The sequence below is a fragment of the Sarcophilus harrisii genome, chromosome 2, assembly GCF_902635505.1.
Source record: "Sarcophilus harrisii chromosome 2, mSarHar1.11, whole genome shotgun sequence".
Taxonomy (NCBI): Eukaryota; Metazoa; Chordata; class Mammalia; order Dasyuromorphia; family Dasyuridae; genus Sarcophilus; species Sarcophilus harrisii.
The window spans coordinates 593,349,232-593,370,396 of record NC_045427.1 but is presented as its reverse complement, the minus strand read 5'-3'; the positions used below and the strand labels follow the sequence as shown (position 1 = coordinate 593,370,396).

The window sequence follows — 21,165 nt, the reverse complement described above, 5'->3', positions numbered from 1 at the left end:
CACACTTCTGCTACCAATTACTCTTGTAATTTTAAGCAATTCACTAAATGGCTACAGGCACTTCCAGGAAGTCTGACTAGAACAATTCCCAAATCCAGCTCTCCCAGGCTTTGTTTCTAGGGGGTCTATAACAAGAATACTTCTATATGTTGCCTTTATCTGCTTCGCAGGTGATGCAGTCAATAGAGTTGGACTTGGAGGCAAGAGAACGTAAATTAAAAACCTGATTCAGATTCTTACTAATCTGGGTCCCTGAGGAAGTCACTTAGTCTATCTAAGCCCCATTTGCAAAATGAAAATTAATAATAACCCCTATATTATAGGATTATTATGGGAATCATATGAGACAACATGTAAAATGCTTTGAAAATTTTAAAGTACTATATTTTTAGTATATTTCATTAATATTTATACATTTATGAATGTATGTATATTTATTTAATTATTTGTTTATGTAATATGTATTATTTAAATGTATTATGTATTACTTAAATATTAATAGATTGTTATTGTTGTTGTAATTAACACTATTACTGTGATGATGGATCTATCCCAGGATCCTTGCTGTTTTCACAAGGATATTGCTGGGTCACCCTGATGTCAAGTGGCAATATAATAGTATATAAAAAGGATGAACCCAGAGGTGTCTTCTGTCAGTCGGTGGGATGCCACTGGATACCATGACTTTAGTTACTAGAATGTAATCTCCCTGGGGGCAAGGACTCATTTTCCCCATACACCTTTGTGCTGTATCTTGGACAGCGCAGGATCTCAATAGTAATTGAATGAATGCTGTAGAAATAGTAAGGAGTAATTAACAGTATTTAGCACAGTGCCTGGAACGTTTAAAATGTTTTTGATTAATTAGTTGATGGATTAATAATGCAAATAGCCATAACTGGGATGGACATAGCACTGTAAGGCGGTGGTTCTCAAACCTTTGTTCTCAGTATCTTCATGTTGTTAAAAAACTATCGAGGATCTGTTCAAAGAGTTTTTGTTCACATGGTTATATTTATAGCTACTTACTATATTAGAAATAAAAAATAATTTTGAATTTGTAGACGCTCTGAAAGGGTTTCAGAGACCCCAACAATTCTTTGGACTACACTTTGAGGACCACTGCCATAAGGTTTAGAAAGTAATTTGCACCTATTTTGTTTGATCCTGAGCCCTGAGAGGCAGATGTTCCTATTATTCCATTTTATAAAGAGAAAACTGCGAGAAAGAGAGGTTAATGTAACCCAGAGAGTAACCCAGAGCCAGGGTTCACACTTCCTGACTCCTAGCTCTGTAGCCACTGGCCAGGAGGCGTGTGAGGGTGACCAGGGACGGGCTGCAGACCAGGTGGCTGCTCCCGGCCCCGAAGCTTCAGACTCACATTGAGCGCGTTGGACAGCACCAAGCCCACGGCGTCCCCTCGCAGATCTTCTTTGTAAATGACGCCCAGCAAGGCGGAAAAGAACACCACCAGATTCCCGACCAGCTCCAATCGAATCGCCAGCCACCTGTGGGCAAACAGGACCGAGAGGGGAGGTTCCTGACTCGGGCTCTGGGGATGCACCCCGCCCCAAAGCAGCTCCAAGGAGCAGAGATTGGGGCTGCTCAGGAGCGAGGTACACAGGAGGCGCCCTGTAATGCGCGTGCCTCCCGTGGCTCTAAAACATTGTGTGTAAATGGGATTTTTGTAAAGTGAACCTAATTGTAAAGAAATCAAAAGTTGGAAAAGGAGTCATGTGGTGGGGACAGGAGAGCACAGATGACAAATAAAAAGCATCTATTATGCGCTTACTGTATGCCAAGCACTGTGCTAATTAATTGCCAGGGATACAAATGCACCACACAGACATTCAGCCACCAAATAAACGAATGAAAGAAAAACAATTAATCTGATTTTAAAGAGGGGAAGGAGAATGTTGTTTAAAGTCCTTTAACACAACAGACATTCACTTCCTAATTGATGGGTTCTGTAAAGCTGTGCTTATTTGACAAATTGTCGTTACTGAGGTCCTCAAACTTTTTAAATGGAGGGCAGTACACTGTCCCTCAGACTGTCGGAGGGCGGGACTATAGTAAAAACAAAAACTTTGTTTTGTGGGCCTTTAAATAAAGGCTTTTTATTTTATTTTATTTATTTTATATTCTTTAAATAAAGAAACTTCATAATGGCCCTGGATGAGGGGGATAATCGACCTCAGCTGCCGCATCTGGCCCGCGGGCCATAGTTTGAGGACCCCTTCAAAGCACTCTGTAATTCCTGGGGAGTTTGGTTTGATTTCCTGTCTGGTTGTGCCATTTACACCAGGACTGTAACCCCCATACATGGAAGTATCTTCTTGGCCCTAAGTACTCATTGCTTCCGTTTATAATAAAGTTCCTGACTTCTTAGTGTCCCCCACCTTCACCCCCTCCTACTGCCTCTACCTCCAAAAACAAATAACCCAAGGAGCTCCAACCTGTCTCCTAAACTATCTTCAACTCCCCACCAAATCCTTAAAAAGATCTTCCTGTTTGCTGGGACACCTCAACCCTAATCAGGTTTCACGTTCAGCAGGTATCTTGCCTAGAATAGCCCCTCTCATTCAAAAGATATGAGCCTCTAGGTTTTTATAGGAATATTCTGTCCTATCTACTCTCCTTCTGCTCCACTCCTGAATACAAAATAATTTTCCTACATCAAATGGATCAATCTATTTTTATTCAAGGGGGAAGCAGACGGATAAAAAAAGACCCACAATATACAACTGTACTACATATCAGAAACATATTTTTGTTAAAGCAATTTGGGTTTTTATAAACCTTACTTTATAACTTTTCTTTTTATATCACCTTTATTTCAAACTATATCCCTCATCTCCTTTTCCCTAGCAAGTCATCCCTTACAACAAAGATTAAAAAAGAAAAAAAAAATATAACAAAGCCAGTGAGTGAACATGTTGATCATATCTGGCAATATATGTAATATAGTTGACCCATAGTCCCTTACCTCTGTGAAGAGAGGAGGAAGGTACATTTTTCTCACTTCTTATTTTTAAAAATATATAAATTATATTTAAAATATTATACTAAAATTAATCAATAACACTACTGATTCCACCACATCTATCTGTAATCAGTACCAAGCTTAAAGAATTCAAATACATGATTCCAGACTAGATATACCCCTCACCTATTGGAAATGATCCAGGAAAAGACGCATTTCTTGTTGATATCGATTAAGCTTTCGTTGTGCTTCTGAAAACGCTGCTGATGCTCAAAGGCCCTGATTATGGACAAACCCGAGACCGTTTCACTGAAATGGGAGTATATTGGAGACTTGGTGACAGAGTCCAGACGTCTCAGCTGGCGGGAGGTGGCCACGTAGAATCTCTGGAAGCATAAAGCCAGTTGCAGAATAAAAGGGGCACAGGTAGCAGAAAGTCAAGTCATGCCCTCCTCCTGGTTCTGGTGGCACTATGGTCAATGTGTGTCAGGTTGAAGCCTCCGTGTTATAATCAGAGAAGTGGGGGGAGGAAAAGAAAGTAAGGAAATGTGAGAAAAGTGGGGGTGGCGTGTCCATATACATGTGCAGAGTAAGGGATGATGACTTTAGCCTAGAAGTAATTACATGTTGGAGTCCAGCTTGATGCCCACTTTTAGGATGGCACAGGCCACAGAAAGAGGTCAATCTTCTCTGCAGGAATGTTAGTATGCACCTGAGCGGTTCCTTCAAAGGATTCACTACAGAGAGAGCTTGTGCTCTATCCACTGCACAATCCCTCTAGTAATCTGTAATCTGATAGCTGGACAGAATCATCTTGATTCTATTCCGCACCTATTTCCTGATTCAGTCTTGCTTTTCTCAACAATGGTGAAATCCAGGGCCGATGCTGAACACCTTGGCCACAGGGGCCTTCTGGTCTCAGCTTCTTGATGTGAATATTCTAATGAAAAGGAGAAGGAGCTGAAGAAGTGTGAGGGGCAAGCAGAAGAGCAGCCCCTCTGGAGGAACCTTTAGAAAACTGAGAGAAGGTATGACTGGCTTCGAGCCTCAGCAGTAAGTAGGAAGTCTCTACCTGTACGAAGATATAAATGATGGCCAGAGGGATGATGATGATGATGAAAACTGGGGTAACGGCACTGATCATGACAAGGGTACTGATGATGCCCAAGAAGCAAAGGATCCAACTTCGTAAAGATGCAGGTATGGTGTCATCCACTGTAGAAATGTCCTGGGCAATATGGAGCGAGGAAATAAAGAATGATGAGATATTATTCCTCAGGGCCTTTCCCACCCACTCCCCTCACTCATGCTTTGTTTTTTAAAAAGAGATTTCCTATTTCTGCTTTTGCTTTCATCTCTTTTTAGAGAAAGTGATGTCTTTGTCCTTCCATTCACTCTTTTTACTCTAGTATAATTCATGACAATCATTTCCTCTCCCCGCCTTTTACAAAGCAAGGTAAGTATATAAATCATGGATGTTCATGCTATTAGCTTTCTCAGTTCTGGAAAGGCTTTTCCAAAATTCTTCCCCAGAAAAGAGTAGTTTAATTTTCTTTCATTTAATCTATCCGTGATCATTAGATGGTGACAAATGCTAGTAGGCAAATGATTTCCTCCACCAAGGTTACTAACGATTTTTTGTTGTCATTCTTTTTTAGAGACAATTAGATTTAAATGACTTGTCCAAAGTCCCAGAGTTAATAAGTGCCTGAGATTGGATTTGAATTCAGCTCCTCCTGACTCCAGATACCATCTGGTTGCCCCACAATGATCTTTTAAATATTAAATTCAAAGGCCTTTTCTTATTCCTCAGCCTCCTTCATCTATCTGCTTTTGACTTAGCCAGCCACCCTCTCCTGGCTACAGTTCCCTAAATGGCACTCTATTCCCCTACCTCTTTGACCAATCCTTGTGAATTCCTTTTGCTGGCTTCTCATACTATTCCTGCCTGTGGGTGCCTCTCAAAGTTCAATCTTGGGCCCCTTTCTCTTATAGGATGAGAGATATAGAACTGCAAGGGCCTTTAGAAGTCACTCATTCCAATCCTACTAATTTTTACAGATGGGGAAACTTAGAATCAAAGGGGTCACAAAGGTAATAAGTGGCAGAGCCAGGAATCAAATCAAAGTTTTTTGCAGTCTTTCCAGTGTACCAAGTTCCTCTAATAAATCTTCATAGTTGGTGGTCTCATCTACGCCCATGAGTTTAATGATCATCTCTACGCAGATATATCTCAACACATCCCTCTTCAGGACTCCGGTAGCACATTACCAACTGCATACTTGCCATCTCCCTTTAGATATGTCCCACTGGCATCTCATACTCAGCAGATCCAAAATGGAACTCATCATTTCTCCTAAGCCTACTCTGTTTACAAACTTTTCTGGCTGTGTTGAGATCACAATCATCCAGCCAGTTTTGAAGTTTTTTTTTTAATCCCTTAATTTTCAGCACCTATATCCAACTAATTGTCAAATTCTGTTGGCTCTACTGGAACATCTCTCATATTCATCCCCTTTTCTCCACTCACATAGCTTCTGCACTATCTCAGGTGCTCCCCAGCCCTCATCTGGAATGTTTTCATAGCCTCTGATTGGTCTCTCAGCCTTTATTTTCTCCCTCTTCCTATCCAGTTTCCATTGAGCTTCTAAAATGATCTTTGTGAAGCAGTTTTAACCATGCTACTTTTTTGTTCAAAATCTGGTTTCCTAATTCACCTGGGGTAAAATACACTTCCTCAACTGTGCTTTTTAAAGGCCCTCTGCCATTAGATTCCAGCCAACCTTTCCAGACTTTATTTTATATTTTTAATTTTTTTTATTTTATATTACTCTATTTTGCACACTCAGGGTTTCAGCCAAATTGGACCCATTCAACATTGCACAAGCCACTTGAGATATTTGTACAAACTTTTCCTGTGTCAGGAATGCTCTTCTCTCTCCTCTGTCCTTTAAAATCATTATCTTCCTTCAAGCTTCCTTCACTCTTCCAGAAACGGTGAGACCAACTAATCCCTTCAAGTATTATTGCTCTCCTATTTCTCAGATTAGTCTGAATTGATTTAGCTGTATATATGTTGTATGCCCTAGACCACATTCTGATATAAATTGTTAAAGGAATTGCCAGATTTCTTTTCTTTTTCTTCCTTCCTCCTTTTCTTCTTTCCTTCCATCCTTCTCTTTCTTCCATCTTTCCTTTTCTCCTTCCATAATTTCTCTTTTCCTTCTTTCCCTCCTTCCTTCCCTTTCTTCCATCTTTCCTTTCCTCCTTCCATAATTTCTCTCTTCCTTCCTTCCTTCCTTCCTTCCTTCCTTCCTTCCTTCCTTCCTTCCTTCCTTCCTTCCTTCCTTCCTTCCTTCCTTCCTTTTTTAAAAGGCACCTCTTGCTTCAACACAAGGGCCTAAAGATTCCTGGTTTTGTTCCATAGCTGTGGCCAGGCTCCTTTCCACCTTTGCTTCACTGTTATAAGAGGGGCATAAAGTCAAAGGATCTTTGAATCTCAGAAAGCGCACCTGCCTTCCAAGTACTCACATTGGCAAACCTGTTCACAATCCTGCCTGTGGGTGTGGTGTCAAAAAAACTCATGGGCGCTCGAAGGATGTTGTATAGCAGCTGCAAGTGCAGGGTTTGGGAAGCATGTAAGGAGCCATAGGCGGACAGGAAACTTGCCAAAAGCACAAAGAAACCTAAAAATGTTCATGATTCCGGTCAATGTCTTGCTCTGCGTGGAGAAAAGTTACCCCAATCCTCTTCTCCAGCCCAGAGACATGAGATATTTCCTTTTCTATTACTGAGGGGATTCTCAGACCAACCTTGAGCAAATCCCAGCACTCCATAAATTCCGATCCTCAAATCCCGCTGAGAGGTTGGATAGGTTTTATTCAAGTAGTCCTGGGCGTCATTGGTCCATTCACTGAGCCAGAAGTTGGATCCCATGAAAGCCACAGAATTTGCCATATAAGCAAGGAGAATGAAGATGATAAACCACCATCCCATTGCATTCAGGTACTTCAGGAAGACAGAAAACTTCACCTGGAAAGCCACCATACCATCATCGTTATCATCATCATCATCATCACCACCATCACCACCACCACCACTAGGATGTAATTACCACCCTCCCCTTCCTCCTCCTCCTCCTCATGACCACCATCATCATCATTACCATCACTATACTCCTCCTCATCAACAGGAGATGCCCTGACACCTTGTGATCAGGAGCTGCCTACAACAGTAATCAGGAGCAAGCTCAACAGCCTTGATAAGAAGAGAGGCTGGTAGTAAAGTTTCCCAGTCATTTTCTCATGGTGCCTGAATCTGGGTCAGGCCAATGGGCAGATGTCCAAATGCCCATCAAAGCAAACACCCACCAGGTCAGTGGTCCCCTGGAGATAGTATGTGTGTGTGTTAGGGAGGGGCAAGCACAAAAACTGATACAGATTCACTTTGTATAACTGTTTTCCAACCAGTGTTGGTTTTTTTGTTTTGTTTTTTCCTTTCCTTCCTTCCTTCCTTCCTTCCTTCCTTCCTCCCTTCCCTCCCTCCTTCCTTCCTTCTCTCCCTCCCTTCTCCTTCCTTCCTTCCTTCTCTCCCTCCTTCCTCCTTCCTTCCCTCCCTCCTTCCTTCCTTCCTTCCTTCCCTCCTTCCCTCCTTCCCTCCCTCCTTCCCTCCTTCCTTCCCTCCTTCCTTCCTTCCTTCCCTCCTTCCTTCCCTCCTTCCTTCCCTCCTTCCTCCTTCCTTCCCTCCTTCCCTCCTTCCCTCCCTCCTTCCTTCCTTCCTTCCTTCCCTCCTTCCTTCCCTCCCTCCTTCCCTCCTTCCCTCCTTCCTTCCCTCCTTCCCTCCTTCCTTCCCTCCCTCCCTCCTTCCCTCCTTCCCTCCTTCCTTCCCTCCTTCCCTCCTTCCCTCCTTCCTTCCTTCCTTCCCTCCCTCCCTTCCCTCCTTCCCTCCCTCCTTCCTTCCTTCCCTCCTTCCTTCCCTCCTTCCCTCCCTCCTTCCCTCCTTCCTTCCCTCCTTCCCTCCCTCCTCCTTCCTTCCCCTCCTTCCTTCCCTCCCTCCTTCCTTCCTTCCCTCCCTCCCTCCCTCCTTCCTTCCTTCCTTCCCTCCTTCCTTCCCTCCTTCCTTCCCTCCTTCCCTCCTTCCTTCCCTCCTTCCTTCCTTCCTTCTCTCCTTCCTCCCTCCTTCCTTCCTTCCTTCCTTCCTTCCTTTTTTTTTTAGCAATTGGGTTAAGTGACTTGTCCAGGGTCACACAGCTAGGAAGTGTTAAGTGTCTGAGGCCAGATTTGAACTCAGGTTCTGCTGACTTCAGGGCTAGAGCTCTATGCAATGTTGTTTTTCAATAACATCATCAATATATCACAACCAAATCCCATCAATCCACAATATTTGATTGGCTGAAACATAATTTGGATGACATTTGAACCATCCAGCATCATTAACCTTCCTGAACATCATCACTATCTTACTCATGTGAGCACAAACGTTGCTTCTATGGAACTAACTGCCCTCAGTGTTGTTATTTCACTTATCATTAGATTTTTATAGGAACAATTAAACTATTAAGTAGGATATGCTTGTATGCGCATTAGATCTCAACATGCTTGTGGTCCTGAAGTTCTGAGCTAAGAAACTACCATTTTGATGGTGACAGGTTTTGTTTGTTTGTTTTTTTTTTTTTTTACCTGTCCAGTTTCTACCGTTTCTTTCTCAATTAGTTTTTGTCCTTTCACAATCTCTTCATTTTCTTTTTGCTTTGGCTTCATATTACCAACTTTTAGGGAATTTCGGAGGGACTTGCGATGTCTGTTGCTGTCAGATCTGGATCTGAAGAGTAGAAAAACACCATATTTAGGTGTGATGAAGGCAGCCTCAAAAATCCACTTCCTGTTAGCAGATGCTGCTATTGATCTATTTGGAGAAACTACTTTTCTTTGGGATGCATTCTGAGCTACACAGTCATTCTAGGAATGCTGATATTTTAGTCCTTTACTGGTCTACTCTGTCTCTGTCTTTCTCTGTCTCTGTCTGTCTCTCTCTCTCTCTCTCTCTCTCTCTTACACACACACACACACACACACACACACACCCTAGTCTTATCCTCAAGCCTTCCCCCACTTCTCCATCCATTAAGGCAGAAAAAAAATGGTACAGTGGAAATGACATTAAACTTAGCATCAGAGGACCTTAATTGGAATCCCATATCATTCACTGCCCATGTAACTCTGGCCAAATTGCTTAACTTCTCTGTGTCTCAGTTCTCTCATCTGTAAAATGAATAAATCACTCTAACCTTGGGGGTCCCTTTCAAGTATGAATCTAGGATACTCTGAGGCTAAGAGTATGGAGACTCCTTCCTTTAGGCTAAAGAGGGAAGGTGATGGGTGTCAGAAGATGGAAGCAACAGGGGCCACTCCTAAAAGACAGGTTCCCAACCTTCGACTGAGCGTTCGTTGAAAGTTATTCTCTCTTTTTAAAGTAATGGAGACTGCTTCATTAGGAATTTCTTCTACACTTGGGAGAAGGTCATCTTCATTTTCACTTTCACTCTCATTAACTAGAAATAGACATAAGAATCATAGAAATAAATGTTAAAAGAGAAAACAGGATTTATATCTATAGAAATCATACCAAATTCCCAGATTGAAACACAGAAAATCTTGATCTTATCCTTTATCACTAGCTGAATATAAAACACAGTCATGTTTCAGGAGTTATCTGTATATCCTTTGCCTAAAGCAGACCCTAAAGTAGTGGGAATGTTTCCTTTCCCAAGCATTTCCCAAATAGATCAAATCTGTTTTGGAGAGAGTTTAATGGCACAGTGAATAGAGTCAGGAAGATCTGAGTTTTATTCTGCCTCAGATATGAGTGGATGAGTTACTTAATCAGTTTCTACTTCACACATTAGTACCTCACATGCACTTCTTTCTCGGTTTTTACAAACCTGAAAGCCTTATGTAAATGACAATGATTATTATTGCTATTATGGTTGTTTAGTCATGACTTCAGTCAGACTCTTATGACCCCATTTGGGTTTTTTTTTTTGGCAAAGATACAGGAATGTTTTCACCAGCTCATTTAACAGATAAGGCAACAGACCAAACAGGATTAAGTGACTTGCTCGGGATCACATAGTTAGTTAAGTGTTTGAGGCCAAAGAAGTCTTCCTGACTCTAAGTCCAATATTCTCATCAACTCAATGGATGGATAGCATTTTCGTCCAATACTCAGGTATCAAATGGTAAAAGGAATTTCTTTATGGAATCATGGGTCCAGTCTCCATTGCTACTATAGCTAATAGATCCTGATTTTGGATATTTTTCCCCTCTTTTAATACAATCTACTTACATGTTAAAGGGGATGGACAGTAAAGGATAGAAAGTTCCAAGGAGTGACATTACCAGGTTTTGGGGATTGAGCCATAAAAACCAATAGAAGTGTAATATCCCTAACAAGTTGACCAATGTGCCAGTGATGTCTCTGAGGTGAAGGCCAGCAGGGTATTACTGTTGAGGTTGACTCGATAAGGAATAAATATATAATATGTATATGTATATGTATATATATATATATATATATATATACACCCATATATATCTTCTTAGGTTTTATTGAGATTATATCAATACAGTTTTTTTGTTTTTTGCTCTTCTATACATTGCCTTCTCATATACTTCATTTATTCATTATATTCCAGAGTTTCAGGGACTGAGTCTGGATAAATAATCTTTAAGCACCTTAACTAAAGCCTCTGATGATCCCAAACTCTTTTTTAAATAAGAATCTCAGGTCATGTGTTCAGTACATGGAAAAATAAACTCCATGACCATATGTTTACCACCTCCCAGGGGCAGTTGTATCTTATGTGGCTTTCACTGCTGTACCTGTGGCCTCTCCTTCTGAGCTGCTTTTCTTGGCAAATAGCTTCAGATTCTTGGCAAATGTTGCTTTGTTAGCCAACAGATCACTGTAGGATCCTTTCTCCACTATGACACCATTCACCAAGACCACAATATCATCCACTTGGGGAAGGAAGTGAATGCCATGTGTCACCAATATTCGAGTCTGCAAAAGGAATCATTGGATATTCCAAGTCCATCACCCATTTCTATAAGATTGGGCTGTAAATATAATCTTCTTTCCCATAAAAGTAATTGAGCAAAGAAATTCTTTTGGACTCTGAGTCTAATCTGGGGCCCCACCCTGCCTCTTTTCCTAACTTTTCTCAAGTCCATAATAATAATAATTGAACTCTGCACAAAAAGACAACACTTCTAACCTACCTCTTAGTGGGACTAACATTTTTGGGTTGTTTTGACCTAATGAAGCAATAGGGTTTGCTCCTATTCAGTTACCCCGTTGATCAAGAGAGCACATCCACAAAATATCTGATTGGTGAAGGAAGGATGATACAATCTGTGACCAGAGGATATATAAGGAATCCCAGTGGTCTTAGTGCAGCTTTAAACTATAGACTTTTAGTACTAAGACTGTTGGGACACCCCTTATAATGAAGCTAATAAATCTACAGGATGATTAGACCCACACTGCTCTAGCCAATGAAATCAAACAACCCAAGGTATCTGATTTTATATCAATTTTATACCAAGAGGACTCTAAAGATAATTCTACAATACACAAAGAGGCACCCCCTCCTCTGTCATTCTCTCCATCTCTTTCTGTCTGTCTTCCCAAACCCCTATAAGTTCATCAAAAGCACAAATGGTCTTCCATAATTGTATTCCTCGCACAAAATGGATGCTTCTTGATGGATTCAAAGAAAAGCTGCCATAGTTGCTCCCCTTTGTATTCTTACCTTGTCCTTCAGTAACCCATTTGGGCCAATGACTTTGTTGAAAAGATGCTTTCCTACGTGAGAATCTACAGCTGAGAGGGGATCATCCAAAATGTAGATGTCTGAGTTGTTATAGACGGCTCTAGCTAGGCTGATGCGCTGCTTCTGCCCTCCACTAAGGTTTATGCCCTAAAAAATGAAAAAAAAAAGCCATTTCTGTTCACGTTACCCCACAAGAGAACTAAGAATAACAGATCACATCTGTTGTTGGATCATTCAGTCCTGTCTGATTCCTTATGATCCCATTTGGATCCCATTTGGGATTTTTTCTTCTTAGAGGTACTGGAGGGGTTTACCTTTTCTTTCTCCAGCTAAATTTACAGATGAGGAAACTGAGGCAAACAGAGTAAAGGGATTTGGTCAGGGTCACCCAGATACTAAGTGTTTGAGGCCAGAAGTGAACTCAGAAAGATGACTCTTCCTGATTCCAGAGATGGTCCTCTGTCCCCTCTGCCACCTAGTTGCTCCTTACAAACGATTATTCAGTTGTTCTTTTCTGCTGAGTCCTTACCAGCTAGTTCCCCCAGTACTTCTTTTATTCTCAGAATTTCTTTCCTGTGTACCTCACACAACAATGTTTTCATCATTTAACCTCCCAAGTCATTACAGACCACAAAATACTGAAAGTCACTTGGATAGGCTGAAGAGGAAGACTTCTAGTTAGGGTTTAGAAGTGCAGAGACCTCTATTGCTCTCATTTTACTAAGGAAGGCATAGGGGAAAGAACATCAAAATAAGATGTTCTTATTTTGACTTGCCACACACTTAATTTGGTGATCCTGGGCAACACATTTAATGCCAATGAACCTCAGTTCATTTATCTGCAAAATAAAGTGAAGTTTCAGAGATGGGAGGGAGGACCACATGATCAGTGAGATGTGGAAATATTACCACTGGTGCCCATTTAAATTGTCATGAGGCACAGATAAAGTGATGGAGGTAGAATATTCTGAACACTTTAAAATACTCACTACTACATAATATATATACATAATATATACATACATGATACATAATAATACTATGTTATTGCCATTAGTATTACTGAATACCATGCTAGAATGTATAGCAGAATGGTTCAGTAGAATTGGATTCAAATCCTGATTGTACCATTTAATACTTTTGTAACCTTTAGTAATTAATTCTTCTCTCTGGGCCTGACTTCCCTCATCTTAAAAAAATAAAAGGGATGTTTAGAAGAATTGCACATGTTTAACCTATATTGGATTATTTGTATCTAGAGGAGGTGGAAGAGGAGGAGGGAGGGTGAAAATTTTGGACCACAAGGTTTTGCAAAGGTGAATGTTGAAAACAATCTTTGCATGTATTTTGAAAAATAAAAAAAACTATCATTATTTTTTAAAATGACCCTAGAAAAGCTAAAAAAAAAAAAAAGAAAAAAAAAAAAAGGGAGCCTGTACTAGATAGACTCTAAGTTCCCTTCCCCTAGATCAATGATCCTATCATGTTTAAGTACCCTTCCTACTTTCTGATTCCAGGACCCCAAATCACTTTGAGCTCCAAGTACCTTCTCTCCAATTTCAGTGAGGTCCCCTGCAGGCAGTATTTTCAAATCTGTGAGGAGAGCACAGGCCTCTAGAACCTGATAATATCTCTCTTCATCCAATGGGGATCCAAACAAAATGTTGTCTTTCATGGTACCATTCTGGATCCATGACTGCTGAGGAACGTAGGCTATAGAGCCCTGGATGGAGAAAGATCAAGTCACATTGACAGTTATAATTCTAAAAACAATGAGAATGCAGGAGCAAAGAGAAAAATATAATAAAAAAATAATGTTTCTAAAGCTCTAATTTTGAGAAACAGAAATAGAATGAGACCACTTGGGCACCTAATATCAAAAAACTTGGCCAGCACTTACTGCAGTACCCATGGAGATAAAGACAACCATTTCATTCACATTTGATATTCCATGATTGTTTTTTTTTAAATTTTGTCTTCCCTATATGATACCCAAGGATAAAGAACAGGAGAATTTTAAGCTCAGGAGGTAAGGGCATAGGACATATATTTGAAGATACCTAGATTCTACTCAGATCTAAATGATTAGATTAACACATGTATGTCATTGATGGAGGAAGTAAAAAGAACTACAGCAAAGACAGAAAAAAAGGTGGAAATTAGGTGTCAGAGAATAATTTCTGGGATAGCATAGAACTGTTCTGCATATTTTTCAAAAGCAGACCTGTTTAGAATTGTACCTTACAATAGGGCCATTTAGTGGCAGAATCAAATTGCTCTGAGAGTATGATATTTTTGGATAGTCATATATAACCCTTGGCTCACAGGGTCAGTATGTATGTCAGCTTCCTCCCATAGTCCTTCTCTCCCTTCAGGGACCTGAGGAGAATCTGGAATGGGATAAATTCCCTCAAAATTTAAAGTCAGAAGACCAGGATTTCTTTTCTCTGTAGCTTTCTACTAACTCCTCCCTCAAGTAGGAATGAAGCACTAAGTAATCAGTCTCCACTAATGAAGCACTTAGCACAGTGCCTGACACAAATTGGTACTAAAAAAAATGTTTATTAAATGAACGAATGAAGCTAATCTTTGGTTCAGGATTTACACATAAGCAAACTCACATAGTCTAGCAGTAGAACCTGACCTAGCTGGACTGACTGATTTTGGAGGAAGAGTCAAGATATAAAACAGAAAGAGCAGCCCTTCTAGTCACAATGAGATAACATGGGAAGAGGCATTTATTGCTCTCTGTTTTGCTATTCCATCCTAAGTAGCACGGTGCCTTTCTATCTGCTTTGCAATGAGAACCTCCCATATATATAGGTGCTGTCTCCTCCATTAGAATGTGAGATCCTTGAGAGCAAGGACAGTATGGACTTTTCTACTTGTATCTTTATCACTTCATATAGTACTTTGTGTATAGTAAAAAGTTAATAAATATTTTTTTTCATTCATTCATCTCTATTTGGAATGATCCAGGGCTGAACTAGACTTTTACCTCCAGCACATATTTTGAAATGAGAAACTTCCAAATGTGATTCTAATTTTCAGACTCAAAATGTCAAGACATTTTATTAATTTCATTAAAGAAATTAATTTTTAAACTTCATTAAGATATTTATTTCTGCTTCTATGGTCAAATGTCAGAGATGCATCAAACAGATGTTTTTCCTCACCTTGAGAGTGATGTGCCCATGGACAGGCTCCATTTCTCCCAATATGGATGCCATTAGAGAGGATTTCCCAGAGCCAACAGTCCCCACCACAGCTATCAGTTGGCCTGTCTTAATGTCCAGAGTCACACTGAAAGAGAAAAGAGGCTAGTTAGGGAAAGGAGGAAAGGAGGGAGGAAGGGAAAGAGGGAGACTTAGACAGATATAGGAACAGAGACATAGAGATGGAGACACAGAGAGAATCAAGATAGGGACCAAAGCCCAGAGTCTTCAAGGAGATTCCAGCATTGTGACACCCTTATACTTCAAAGTTGGAAACTTTGCCTTCCCAAACCTATGGCTTAATTATTCCTTCCCTCATTTCTACCAGATCTATGCTTATGCCTTCAATTCAGCAAGCTTTTATTAACTATATGCAAGGGAAAAGGCACATGCACAGCTTTGAAGTCTTCTCTCTGATAAATATAGTCTACATGACACTGGGAAAGTCACTTAATTTCTTAGTACACCCAGACAACACTCAAAAACTATAAATTGCAGGGTATTTTGCCAATTTGCATTAATAAAAAGAATTTTGTCATAGGTCGAGACCCAAAAACAAGGAGAAAAAAAGCTCAAGGTACTGTATCAAGCCAGTGGGATGCAGAAATGACAATTAAATAGTTCTTGCCCTCAGGGAGCTTACATTCCACTCAAGGAAGGGACCCAAAATGTTTCCATGAATTCTTGCATTCTAGACAAGATAAATTTCTTAACCCTCCACTTTCTACCTTTAACCAACACATTTAGAACCATAGGCAATGTCTCCAGGTCTTTTTCAGCTCTCTATGCCAATTGGGATGAGGGATCTAGTGTGGAAAAAAATGGACTTCTAAACTTTAAATAAACTTTAATTTTGAGTTTTAGACCAATGGCCTTTTCTAGAAGTTTTTATGTTCCACTGGCACTGGCTTTGGTAACCCAGAATTCAACTAAATAATGAAAAAGCTTCAGGGTAGAATCTTAGGAGAGAATATTCCAGTAAGGGCAAAATTAAAGGCCGTGGTGGTACCTGAGTCAGATCTGTGTAGTTCAATACCAATCATACAATCATAGGGAAAAGAGATTTCAATTACTAGGTATTATCAAATTTCTGCAAATCCTGATCTTGAGAAATTCATCTGACCACGAGTTTACAGCTTTTTCTCTCCCTTCTCTATTTTAGAAAAATCCTCTAACACAGGTGTTTTTCTGTCTATTTCATTTAAAGAACTTATATATAAAGAACTAAAGCCCTGAGATACCTAGGACCAGCAATGAAAACTCTTCAGAAATGATAGTGTTATTGACTACTCACTTTTGGATGGCTGGCTCAATACTTCGGTCCCAGGTAAAGGAGGCTTTGTGGAATTGAACAGCTTTGTCTATTGAGAGAAATGTAAGCTCTTTCAGTTAGAGACAAGGCAGAAAATGTGTCCAGGCCCATTGTTTCAACTGCTACTCAATTTCCATTCCAACAAGATAGATTCCCCTTGTCCCAGACTTAATTTTTAAAGATTGGTTCCTGGGATATATATACAAGTTACTAGGATGAGACAAGGATTGGCTTGGGTTTTTCTATTGTGGGTATCTCAGACCTTGACCAGTTTCCTTGGCTGGAGTCTTGCTGCCCTGTCTATCTCCCCCAATACCTTGGTGATCTAAGTTCTTCTTTAGTAGCCAGTCTTGGTCAGTCACTGCCTCCCTCTGACTTTAATTTCTTTAAGGGCTCTCATTCTTTAAAATGTTCTTCTGTTCCTGCCATTTATTAGTGTCCACCTTCCAAAATGCCTTGTGTTTATTTATTTTATATTTATGCTGTTTGTACTTATATATGTACTTGTCTCAGTTATTTGAATATAAGCACAGTGAAAGCAGAGATGGTCTCATCCTTTGTACCCCAGCCAGTGCCTGGCTCATAGGAGGCACTTAATAATTGCTTGTTGACTGATTGATTGCTAGTGTTTACTGCTTTGATTTCCAAACCCTTCTAAGACCTGCCTATATCAACATGTATCCTTGATTTGCATTCCTGTCAATTCCCTGGCTCCATTTTTTGCTCATGACTACTATGGCAGTACACCTAATATATGTGGCTCAGATTGCATGCTAAATTCATGGATGACCTATGATTACAACACATTTATCTGTATTCTCAGTTCAGTAATTTCTTCTATAGGTCTGTGATGTCCAATGGTCACTCAATATATTCTATAGTATATGTACTTTTAAAATTTAAATGCAAAGTAATTTTATTTTGAGAATTTGGTGACATTCACCTATTTATTTCTTCTTGATGCTCTCAATGAGAAAATTATAACTACTACAGAGATAGAAAAACAGGTTTAAGAATTACTATCCTGAATGCTACCTGTAGGGAAACTTGACCAAATTTCAAAAGACCATCATTTACCAGAATGAACATCCCATCGAATGCTGGATGTATCCAAGTCATCTCCAGTCAAGTACTTTTCCAGGCGCTCTGTAGAAACACTAACCTAAAAGAAAGTACGAAGTATTCTTAAAAGTTAAAAGCTACCAAACAAGCCTGGGTTCCCCAGTCTTGATGATTCCTAACTACACCTCATTTGTGTTATTATGTAAGAAGAGATTTTTTCCTCTGTGGCACTGAGTTTCCTACCTGTGGCAGGGCCCTCTGAAAAAATAGTCAGGGATAAAATGCTGAAGAAATCACTGAAAGAGGAAATGTTTATGGAGGCTGGAAATTTAAATGGAAAAGATCACAAAAACAGAGAATAGACTTCAAGAGTAGCTTAAGACCATTATAAACTCCAGGAAGAATAATAAGTCAAGTCAAGTCAAGAAATACTTCAGCATCAAAGAAAATATTTTTACCTATTATTTTCCAGGGATATAAGTATAAAAGTTATCATCTTCATTCTACAGATGGTGAAATTAAAGCTTAGAACTATTAAATGACTCAACAGAAGTCAGACCAGCCAGCTCCAGAAGACCTACAAGCCCCTAGAATGGCAAGGTGGTTGGGAAAGATCCCATGTCTACCTGGAAATGCACCAAAGCATTCCAAGAAGATGAAATACTTTGAGCAAGTAATTTCATCTACTTCTTGGTCTTGGTCTCTTCATCTATAAATTGGGGGATTAGCAGAGGATGCTCTCTAAAGTCCCTTCTAATTTTATTATCCTCTATTCTGCTTTATACGATGGGGCATTTTCATTTCATGTTAGAAACTTTATCATGGTATACTTTTAGCAGCAAGGAAATAAAGTGGATAAACCAAATGAGGAATCAGGATGACTTGAATCTGAACCTGTATGATCCTGGAAAAGTCATTTAATTTTTCTCAGCCGATGTTTCCTAATCTGTAAGATTGAAATCATAATAGCCCCTATGTTGTAAAGAAGATCAAATGATAGAATGCATACAAAATGCTTTGTATACCTTCAACAGCCATCTGAGTGGTAATCATCATGATTATTATCATTGTCATCATCACTACTCATTATTATTATCATTATCATTATTACTACTATTATTCCCCCTCATCCTCTTCATTATCGTTATTATTACTCCTCCTCCTCCTCATTATTATTAACAGTGCTATTGTTACTATTATTATTCCTTAATATTATCATTTATCATTACTATTACTATTCTTTGTCATTATCATTACTATCACTATTACTCCTCTTCCATTTCATTATTATCATGATTATCATTACTACCACTATTATTCCCCTCCTCTTCTTCATTATTATTATTATAATTATCATTATTATTACCACTCATTATTATTACTATTCCTTATTATTATCATTATCACTATTAATACTATTCTACTCCTATTCTTCATTATCATTACTACTACTCATTATTTTCATTACACTATTTTCCCCCTCCTCCTCTTCATTATTATTACTACTACTACTCATTATTACTATTACTACTATTACTATTCTTCATTATTATCATTGTTACCATTCTTCATTATTATTATCATCATCATTGTCATTACTACTAGTAGTATAACTACCACTACTACTTACCTGGAGCATGGAAGAAATTAGCATTGGGAACATGGCCAGGGGGAAACGGAGTATGTTAAACAAAGTAATAGAAGTGAAGGCCTTTTGTGCATCCAAAACATTATTGCTATCCACCAGGACATAGACAGTAAAAGTTATCAATGATACCTGAGAATCACAAGATCATAAGAAAATTACATAAATTTTAAAGGCAATTACTAGCCTAATTCTAACCCTCAACCGTATACATTCAAAACATATTTGTTGGAAGGGGGTGGTTCAATCAGTCAAAGAGCATTCATTGAGCACCTACTACAACCCCTCTCAGCTAAGAATCTTGCCTCTTATTTTAAAGAAAAAAACTGAGGTCAGTTGTCAAGAACTACCTCTCCTTTCCACTTCGTGATCTCGCATCACTTAGATACCTCTTTCTCACACAGTGAAGTGGCTTTGCTTCTTAACAAGGCAAAACCGGACAGATTACCCCTTCTATCATCTCCATCTTTCTCTTATCTTCAATCTCTCCCTGTCTATTTCATGGTGCTGGAACACAGTAGGTGCTTAATAAATGTTTACTGACTATGCCAGGCTCTAGGCTGGATTCCAAGACGAAAATGAGAAGTGGCTGACCTCAGGGAACTTATATTCTAGGCCCCTCTGTTGTCAGTACTTTATGTCTTCCCCGGGATGCAGGTTCCTTCCATTTCCCGTGTGAGTGATCCAGGCAAAATCCAGTTTCATATATAAACAAGGGGAAGCTGAAGGAAGCTTTTCAGAGGACTATTGATTTGATAAGGGAAATTTGGGCAATTCTCACAAGCTCCAGTTTACGGCATGGAACAACAGCAGGACAACAGCTGCAGGTACAGGTACAAGGGATGGGATGAGGAAAGGGGCTGGAGAAAAGCTGCTCAGCGTAGCTGTGGCCACTAGGGGCAATGTGCTGGCAGAAGGCTCCAGCTGAGTGATTCCTAGTTAGTCAGAGAGAGAACTAACTTGATTGCCCAAGAGCTTTAAGGACATCTATTGCTCCTCGGTGCCATCTAGAGATAGAGAAAAGTGAAGCTTTTCATAAGGGGTTGTCGCTCTCTGCTGCCGCCTTTGGATGAAGGAAGAAAGAGAGAGGGGCTTGGCAGCTGTTTTGGTGCACAGGGGAGGATGTGTTGCCCTTCCATAGGCTCACACCAAAAATTTAACTATAGGCTTTTACTGGTATGCGGGGGTGTTGTCAGGTCAGGGTGTGTTGGAACACACATAAGTGGATTGTTAAATTTAGCGAGAGTATTTACATGGCAAAAATTTGGAAATTCTTCAAATCATGGCTTAATTTATTATTGTCTAGACTTAAGAGAATAGTGGGAAAAAATGTCCAAAAGCTGATTGTTCAATATTTTTTATCAGTACACCCCTGACTATACCCTACTTTGCCTGTAAGTTCATCTCATCCCACTTGTTGCATTACAATGGGGGGCGGTGAGGGGGTGGGCTCATTAGAGAAAGTGGACAATTCATCAAAGAAAACTTTATACTTAGGGTATTAGAGACATTTAGCTCTTTTTTTGTTTTTTTGTTTTGTTTTGTTTTGTTTTTTGCACTCAGTACAGTGTAACACATAGCACATAGTAAATCCTAAATAAATAAATGCCTGTTAATTGGCTGACTATCATGACATAGAACAAACCCAGAACTTCTAGGGCTTTTGGGGGGAGGAGGTAAAATGGTCTGTTCCCTCCAGGAAATTGCCCCAATGTACCAAAAACACTCATTTCACTGACCCCATTTGTTTCCTCACACTTACCATAATAGGAGCTAGACTGAAGATGAAGACCACAACAGACTGCAACAGAGAAAATGACTTCAAGTTCTTCAGCTCCTTCTTTCGAATCCCCTGTATCTGCTCCATAAATGAAGGTTCCCAGGCAAAGTATTTCAGGATCTACCAAAGTCAGAGGGCCACTGAATTTTAGAACTGGAAAAAAACTTGAGGGGCCCCTAGTCCAAAAGCCTAATTTTTAGATTAGGATGTATAAGATGAAGTGATTGTCCAAAGCTAGTTAAGACTAGATTTCCTAATTCCTAGTTCTTTGCTTTTTCCAGGATATCCTGATGAGCACTGACACATATACTTTGGAAAGTATCATCTATCAGGAT

General features: G+C 39.7%; 1 protein-coding gene across 1 annotated transcript in view; it reads right to left on the bottom strand.

Moving 5' to 3' along the window:
• The window catches only part of ABCC2 (ATP binding cassette subfamily C member 2), a 71,605-nt gene that overhangs the window by 13,842 nt on the left and 36,598 nt on the right, over positions 1-21,165 (bottom strand). Inside the window, exons 12-26 of the mRNA XM_031956244.1 lie at positions 20,813-20,950; positions 19,036-19,182; positions 17,421-17,505; positions 16,326-16,392; positions 14,993-15,119; positions 13,363-13,539; positions 11,796-11,963; positions 10,864-11,044; positions 9,413-9,533; positions 8,662-8,803; positions 6,796-7,015; positions 6,515-6,669; positions 4,056-4,211; positions 3,170-3,369; positions 1,382-1,508 (exon numbers count right to left, since the gene is read on the bottom strand). Coding sequence (XP_031812104.1) covers positions 1,382-1,508; positions 3,170-3,369; positions 4,056-4,211; positions 6,515-6,669; positions 6,796-7,015; positions 8,662-8,803; positions 9,413-9,533; positions 10,864-11,044; positions 11,796-11,963; positions 13,363-13,539; positions 14,993-15,119; positions 16,326-16,392; positions 17,421-17,505; positions 19,036-19,182; positions 20,813-20,950 — 2,211 coding nt within the window. The remainder of the gene's footprint in view (positions 1-1,381; positions 1,509-3,169; positions 3,370-4,055; positions 4,212-6,514; positions 6,670-6,795; positions 7,016-8,661; positions 8,804-9,412; positions 9,534-10,863; positions 11,045-11,795; positions 11,964-13,362; positions 13,540-14,992; positions 15,120-16,325; positions 16,393-17,420; positions 17,506-19,035; positions 19,183-20,812; positions 20,951-21,165) is intronic.